The 8,538-nt window shown below is 44.4% G+C and overlaps 1 protein-coding gene across 3 annotated transcripts in view; it reads right to left on the bottom strand.

Moving 5' to 3' along the window:
• Positions 1 to 3,956: 3,956 nt before the first annotated feature.
• Positions 3,957 to 8,538, bottom strand: part of FKBP9 (FKBP prolyl isomerase 9) — a 32,159-nt gene continuing 27,577 nt past the window's right edge. For all 3 annotated transcript variants that reach the window (XM_061359391.1, XM_061359392.1, XM_061359390.1), the window contains exons 9-10: positions 6,925 to 7,088; positions 3,957 to 5,597 (exon numbers count right to left, since the gene is read on the bottom strand). In XM_061359391.1, coding sequence (XP_061215375.1) covers positions 5,415 to 5,597; positions 6,925 to 7,088 — 347 coding nt within the window. In that variant the 3' untranslated portion in view covers positions 3,957 to 5,414. The remainder of the gene's footprint in view (positions 5,598 to 6,924; positions 7,089 to 8,538) is intronic.

Here is an 8,538-nt window from a genome sequence, read left to right as displayed (position 1 = left end):
CTTCAACTAAGTCAGGTTGCACAGAACCACAAGAAGCCTGGCCTTGAACAATACCAGGGATGGGGTATCCACCACCTCTTTGGGCAACTTGTGCCAGTGTTTCATCACCCTCGTAAAATATTCCCTCAGGAAGTGTTTCCCCTGTACTGAACACATGACTGTACCTCCCCGCATCATGTACAGAATGATACAGCTTAATATAGCCACAGCTTCAGAAGCTTACTCTGATCTGTTGCAGAAGTTAAAGGTGGTATTGTGACCCTGGTCCTAAAGAGGTCTTGGCTGTATTAGCTCTATTCATTAATAATATAGAGGCAGTCATGTAACTTCCCTAATATGCAGTACGGTCATTGTTCCCCTTTGCTTTTTTTATACACAGCAGGATCTGTGCCATCTTCCATTCCTTGAGGAATACATATACAAGAGAGCCTAGATGAGCATACTCTCCCACCACCAAGTAATAGACCTCTCACTAAACAGCCTCTTTCTGTCCAACTTGTGGTCTGTTATCTAAACTCTGACATGGTAGCACCAGTCACATTCAGTCCCAATCAACAGACTGACATCTGTTACAGCCACTGGAACTTTTCCAAGGAGGCAAGATGGAGGTAGTTTCCTTACCCCACCTCTGGCTGCAGCCTCTGCAGTGAACTGAAATTTAACTATCCACGTATTCCAAATGCATGGCAGAGGCATGCATCGTCACAGGCAGGGATTGCTTGAGAGGTGATGTCCTTGTATGCAACCTACGGTCATGTAATTCCTTACTCCTGGCACAGGGGCAGCCAGATCCCCACAAGTGGGACTTTAGAAGCAATCCATTTCTGGAGAAAACCACTTGAACTGTAATACAACCAAGGCGAGGACAATGTCCTGGCTGCCTTCCCTTTAGAGCCATGACTCGGGCAGCAGCACACTGAAGAGCTGGAAACTCCCTGGTCATGCCAGTGACAGAAGACCACAGCAGCAGCTGCCTCAGCCCTGACCTGCCAAGAGCCTGTCAGCCAAAGCCAGAACAGGGAGAGCTTGAAAGCAGTGAGAGCTGCTGAGTCAGTGGCACCGAGAGAGCTGCTGATCACTGGTACACACAAACACATAGAACCAAGTGCTGCAGCTGACGTGTGACTGACAGGAGCAAGTCACAATACGACCATCCAAGGAGGGTCTGGATGGTTGTACTGCAAAACAGGAAGGGAAGGAAGGAGCAGCCTTCTGCATAGTCATCTTCTGCCTTTAGCAATCTACATTTTGGGTTACAGGCACCTACGAAACTTGTTAGCTGAGCTAACGTCAAGGTTTTAGCAGGGGGAGAGTTGGTGGTTCTGGGTTTTAAACAAGCAGTCATGCTGGCTTTTTTGTCAGAGCTGCCAAATAGAAGTCCAAAAGGCAAAGGCCTTCTGACAAACACCACAGAGCCAGGATGCACTGCTTACTTAACCAGTCTCTGCTTGCAAGGGGCTAATTACCACGCATTACCCCCACAGTCTACACTGGGACAAAGTTTTCCATTTACAGGCGGGTTACCTTTGGAATACAGATAACAGTTAAAATGTAGAGAATGTGAGAAGTAGCTGATAGCCACAGCTCCACAGCACAAGATCTGGCAGTAACACACTGTCTGGCACAAGATCATTCTGGCTACAAGCATAACAGAGTTCCCTGACTCCCCAGATGATCAGTGAGAAGGTGTGAGACTGGTCTCTGGTGGGTAGGACTGTCCCGTGTTCTCATCCAGCCTGCCTCAGGATTTCACGTAAACTCATTGGTCCTCCTGCCAGGATTCTTTCTCAGGCTCACCCATCCCAAGCCATCACTCCTTCAGCATGATGAGGATCTCATTGTACAACCCACCCATAACTGGGGGGAAAGAAAAACAAAACCAACCAAACTATACACAATAGCACAGACAGTCCAACATGGAAAAGCATTGGGCAGCATCTTTAAAAGCAGTTACCCAAGCAGATCTCCAACTGCATCTTAATCAGAGCTACTGAAATGACTATTCAGCCTGCCCAGAACCCAAGCGTATCAGAAGGGATCACTTGATGGTTTCCCGTCTACAGGGATACTTAAAACTCCTTGCCTTGATAGAAGATTTCAGATCAACCAACCATGTCCCATGCATTATGTAAGGAAGATTTTGGACAATGAATGGTCAGTCTCCAAACAACAGTCCACACCGACAATCACTGAAAAAAAAAAGGATTCTCACCCTCCCACTAGGAAAGCTCAGACCTCCTGCAGGGTTTTCACCTTCAGCCATTAAATCCTGTCAGTCTCAGACTCTGCATCAGGGGTCTGCCAGGACAGCAAACCTTTTCTAGGACACAGGAGCAACTGAGCCATATTTCAGTCATCTGACAGAGCCCATTTCCTGTTCAAAGGGGATCTGTACACAAAATAATTTACTTCTTGAGATAGCATACGTGCAGCTTTTTTGAGAGAACAGGCACCAACACAACCAACCTGAGTCAGGAAGTCCAGTTTAAAAAACCTACATAGTACTGTACAGTTTATCAACATCCTTTCCTCATCCCACTGCCAACCATAACTCTTGATTATATGGTAACCAGTGGAAAACATAAGATGCATTTTCAGATATCCTCCACTTTTTCTAAATCCCATCTTTCTGTTACATGTCTGTTGGCTAGAAATAAGAACTGATACATTCAATTCACACTGCCTTCCAAAATCATAAGCAAAATTAACTACAAACAGCATCATCACTGCAGCTCCTCCAGGAAGTCCAGTCCCTCTAATTGCTAACCAGATTCTGCATTTAGTTCTGGGAAAGAGATATTATTCACAAAATGTCTAAGTCAAGTTTCTAATCAGAAACGTTTTGCAACATTGAAAGTATATTTAACTTATGAGTCAACTTCGAAAGAAAGGTATCATACATTTCCCAGATCATTCTCTTGGAGCCAAAAGAGCCTTATTTAAAGTTTAAAGCAAGGAATAAGCAGCAAAGTTAAGTGAATTTACAAGTTTTTTGACTCTACTCACAGTATCTGTTCTGTCTGTAGCACATGTCCAAGATCAAGTATTGGGGACCTCTACAGGCTTACAGTTTCCTTATAATCAGTTACATACCAGAAAGCATCTCTGTCCAGTTAGGACAAGGAAAACACACAGAAAGAATATAAATACCTGAATTTCTCTGGGTGCACACCCATGTCCCCTTCCTAGTAAGCCTCTAATAACCCTACAACCAACCTTTGCCTATGGGCAGTTCCCTTTCATCAGCTGGCTACTTAATAGGAATCAGGTGCCCAGGCTGGGAACCAGGCTGCTCTGTTACAGGAGCAGCAGCTGATTGCTGGAGTCTCTCCTTCCCTGAACACCCATTTTCATACGGCTGTTAATGACCTGACAAGAGTTATCATCAAGAGTTACTGAGGTGCTGGAGCAGCGCCAGAGAAGGTCAACAGAGTTGGTGCAGGGCCTGGAGCACAGCTGTGATGGGGAACGGCTGAGGGACCGGGGGGTTTAGTCTGGAGAAGAAAAGGCTCAGGGGGGGAAGACTGAGGGGATCTTACCGCTCTCTACAACTGCCTGGCAGGAGGATGGAGCCAGGAGAGGACTGCTCTCTGCTCCCAAGGAACAAGGGATGGGACAAGAGGAAACGGCCTCAAGCTGCAGACGTTTAGACTGGAGATGAGGAACAATTACTTCCCCAAAGGGTGCTCAGGCATTGGAACAGGCTGCACAGGGAGAGCACCAAACCTCAGATACAACACCCAGGGAGATTGCTTTCACTAACCTGAGGAATGAAACGTTGTTCCTTGTAATCCTAGTTTAAAGCATTTTTCCTGAAGACTAATAGCTGTATTGCCCATACTCAGGTTTAGCCTGCGGTGTGCAGGAGGAGAGTGCTGCACCAAGGGGTCCTGCTTCCTCTCAAGCTCCCAAAATGGGGGGGGGGGGGAAAGAAAAAAAAGAAACATGAGCAGTAATAAGTCATCAACATTTTATTTAACAAAAAGATCAGTAATCCGACATTTAATGGTATCAAAACAAAATATTTAATTGCTCCTTCTATAACAACTGTTATTAAAAACCCCAATACAAAATGCTTTCATCCAATTGAAATACCAGGTTTTAAAAAGTGGGTCTCGGGGAGCTCCCAACCCGCACATACAGATCAAGAAAAGCAAGAGACTAGACACAAAGCAGATAATGGAACGTAACTCCCCTTCTCCTTGTCCTCTACAGTGTCTCACCAGATGTGTATTTGTGCTCTTTACATGCAGCGTTCTGAGGGGGATCATACTAAGGGGGTTTGTGTATTTCCTACTCAACAGCCTGCCATGTCTACAGACCTAATGGGTCCTTGTCTCAGGAGTACACCCCATTCCAGCTGATCCGGTATGGAGGGATAGGCCAGAGCTTTTGCAGACCCAGAGAGTTCTATTCCTTGATTGTGTCACTGTCATTTTGGGTGTTCGCTATGCCAGACTGCTCTGCTCCGAGTCCTTCCTCCTCACTCTAACCATTCCCAATACAGGAGACAGATGCCCAACACAACATCAGTTGTGTCTGGTATTTATGACAGTATTTGGATCCCGGAATAGTAATATCTGAAGTCTAACAAAAGTATAAATAAGGTTACAGCTAGGGAGGTGTGGGCATCATTGGGGGGAACTGTTTGAACAGGCCAGCCAGAGTCAAGGTTATTAATGAACTACAAGGCAGCTGGTAGCAGAATTTTACTACATCAGGTGAAAACCCAGCACACACATGGGTACAATTCTAGGCCTGTTTAATTTAATTCACAGCTTACGGAATTCTGCAATGGCATAGCTAGCAGCTGCATGCTCTGCAATTCGCATATCAGATGGCAAATAGTCCTGGGAGTCTGTTCAGTTACTGGAAAGAGAGCTCATGCGTTCTGAAAGGAGCTGGGCTCAACAGCTGCCCATTTTACAGGTTATTTTCATGGGGAATGTTTGCTGGTTCATTTTCCTGCACAAATATTTCAGGTACAGAAGATATCTTAAACTTCTTTTAAAAGCACTCAGTAAGTTTTTTCCCTGCCACCCACCCACCCATGCATCCATCCATCCATGCATCCATCCATCAGCCCATGCACCCACCCATCCCCCCGAGTGACTGTGTGTTGTTCAATGCGAGCATCTAAGCTTTAGCAGAAAGCCAGCCCCTGTGGGTCAGGCCCAGCTGTATACTCTATCTGTTGGCACATCCTAACTTGAGGCACTGAACACTTTCTTCAAATAGACCTAATGATTCCAACTGCAAACCCTCTTCCCATGTAGCAGCCTGCCAGCACAGTGGACAGACAGATGCGGGCTGTCTGTCTGAGCACTGACCTTTCAAAAAACATGCCTGCCCAAACCTCTTCCAGTATGCACGTTCAAACAGTAGCTCAGCTCAGGACTTTGCTTTTCGGTTCTTTACAGTTCATCATGTCCCTCTTTGGCCTCCTGGTCCTTCAACTTGAATTCTTCAGCAGTAACTTTACCATTTCCATCCCGGTCTTGATTGGTGAACATGTTTTTCACAATCTTTTCAAAATCAAACCCAGGAGCTAGTTTTCCTTTACCCGAATCAACTTGAGCTTGAATGTACTCTGAAAACTGAGGGGAGAGAAAGGGGGAGAAAACAGCTCACAGTGAGACAGGCATTTAAAACTGAAAGAGTACTTACAAAAGTAGTACTCACTTCCTGTTGACTATTAGCATTTTACTAAGTGTGTGTAAAAGTACACACATAAAACGCTAACAACCTAAACTGGACTAATTCAGACAGACGTGAGGTTAAATTGCTCTATGTGTATTTCCTCACTTATTCCAATGGGTGCTGGACCCCTAACAAGAAAAGCTATTTTTCATAATTTAAGGGGAAAATGAGTAGAACAGAGTGACACAGAATATGGACAGGGGTGGGTTAATTTCACAGGCCAAAGCAAGCAGCTCACACTGTAAAAGGAACATCCTCCTGCATCTTACAAGAAACCACACATAATGAAAAAAAGAGTGAAACAAGGAAATGAGACTTTGAGTATCAGAACACCATGAGATTTGCTAAAGTCTCTTCAGGCATTATGCCTCTGGCTTGCCTCCACAGTAAGAAAGGTTCCAAGGTTAGTTTTCCCTGAAAGTCCTTTTCCTGATACGTATGATGAAGCTATTCAATGTGATGAGAAAACATCTGACAGAAGCCATACTGCTGGCTTGCCAAAGACATGAAGTCCACAGTCAAACACAACTTCTTCAGCTCCTGTGAGCTGTGGCACCTCTTGTTAAATAAGCTTCAGCAAGAAAAGCTACTCCTGACATTAACTTACACCTCCTAGGCCAAGCACTTCTACTCTCCTCCTTGCTAGCTGACCAGAAGGATGTGCCAGCAACAGTCACATCCAATACCACTCACTGCCTAGGGTGCTAAAAATGCTTTTCTATTCTGCAAGAGCAAAAGTGGAGGTAAACACAAGAGAAGATGGAGAAGGAAGGAAAACAAAAGAGAGTGCTAGGGGAAAAGAAAATGAGACTCTGGTTTTACCCCATTGGCTTGTTAAAATGCTCAAAAGGATCTCATGCTGTTCCATAGGGCCCCAGCCCACCCTGTGAGTGCTGCAGGCAACACTACTCAAGTGAGGAAGGACACAGAATGACAGAGAAAGGTGAAAAGGAAGAGTTAAGAAGAAACTAAAAAAATACAACCCCTTTCTTAGCCGTTCTTACATTGCTTCTTTTTGGTTCTATCTTTAAGGCTAAATAACCACATTTTAATTGACATGTTGCCTTCCTGTTAACTTGACAAAAACACCATGTCAAAGAAGAGGAGGAGGGGAAGAGAAGAGATCCCATTCTTCAACATCTGTAGTGATGGTGTTAGAAGAAAGCATCCTGATGATGGTAGTTGGATAAAATCACTGCTAGTGTTCTCATTATTTCAGCTTACCTCCTCCAAAAGAACCTCTCCATCGTGATTCTGGTCTATTTCTTCAAACAGATTGGGAGAGACTTCCCCATTCCACACAAACATGTACCCTTCGGGCAAGCCAGACACCAGCTCCAGCAGTTCGATGTCAAAAACCAGTACAGCACTACCAGGCACTTCTCCTTCTGTCACAACAAATGGCAGAGGGGCATGATCCTCTTTTACACTGAAGGATGTATATCCTTTCAATCCGTAATTAAATTTCTCTTCCTCATAGAATCATAGAATAGAATCATAGAATAGTTAGGGTTGGAAAGGACCTTAAGATCATCAAGTTCCAACCCCCCTGCCATGGGCAGGGACACCTCCCACTAAACCATATCACCCAAGGCTCTGTCCAACCTGGCCTTGAACACTGCCAGGGATGGAGCATTCACAGCTCCCTTGGGCAACCCATTCCAGTGCCTCACCACCCTTACAGTAAAGAACTTCTTCCTTATATCCAATCTAAACTTCCTCTGTTTAAGTTTTAACCCATTACCCCTTGTCCTATCACTACAGTCCCTAATGAAGAGCCCCTCCCCAACAGCGCCTTCTCTACTGCAATCCCCAAACCCCATGATCCCAAACCACCAAATCTTCCTGTTCACTTCAGCAGAGGTGACCAAGACATGAAGGAAGCTTTCAGAATAAAACTGCATCCTTTTTTTGTTTGTTTTTACTTATAAAACTGTAGGAATTAATCCATTTTCTTTTATCTCCCCCATACACTGTGTATCGGGTGCTGACACTCAGGAGTGCTGCAGCAGCTTGAGATGCTGAAACCATGGAAGGAAGGAGTTTGATTTATTCTTGATAAAGAAAATGGAGGTCATCTCTAACTTCTGCCCACTAGCAAACAAGCAAATCTCTTCTGGTACCTGCGTACACACCAAGGAACTAACAACCATCCAGTGTTTAAGACCATGGGTAGCAAATGTAATCTGAATGATGGCAAATACCTGTGACAGGTATTTAACACAGCAGACTTCTTACGTTATGAGACTTTCAGTTTATTACACAGAACTATGCAATTTTATGTAATAATATATATAATACTCATACTTTTTCATGGAAGACAGGTACAAGTGAAAATGCTTCCTTATTTCTTATCACAAATTAATTCTCCATTAAGCCTGGCACATAATGCCTGACAGTCTTTATAAAACACAAACTCTTCTGGAGCTATTCAGAGAACACAGCAACTTCTGCAATTGTTTCCATACACATGAGAGTTTGTTGGTGATCTCCTGACTCCTCTTCCTCGAGTCTTTTAACTCAGAGGACCAGTATCATATCTTATCTTGGGATATGAAAGTTCTTGTCCCTTCTACACTGTTCTTTTTTATCACTGTTGGCCCTGTCATTGAAACATGGATCGGCTTCAGTGCTCTAAACCAGAGCAAACTGCCTTAGACGTGTTGGTGTTTCAACAGCACTGATCCCATGTCACATCTCACATTTGACTTACGTAGTTTCTGAGGTTTGAGTTTTTCTTTGAATTTTTTATCGTATCAGTGCGGAACAGGCCCCTTCAGTTTTGCTTCCCGCATAACATGTGGCATGTCCAGGCATGAGCATCCCATTCTCCATCAC

The sequence above is a fragment of the Neopsephotus bourkii genome, unplaced genomic scaffold (genome assembly GCF_033783945.1).
Source record: "Neopsephotus bourkii isolate Nb327-2 ecotype Australia unplaced genomic scaffold, CSIRO-AGI_Nbou_v1 NB_973, whole genome shotgun sequence".
NCBI classification, from domain to species: Eukaryota; Metazoa; Chordata; class Aves; order Psittaciformes; family Psittacidae; genus Neopsephotus; species Neopsephotus bourkii.
This window is presented reverse-complemented; position numbering and strand designations above follow the sequence as displayed.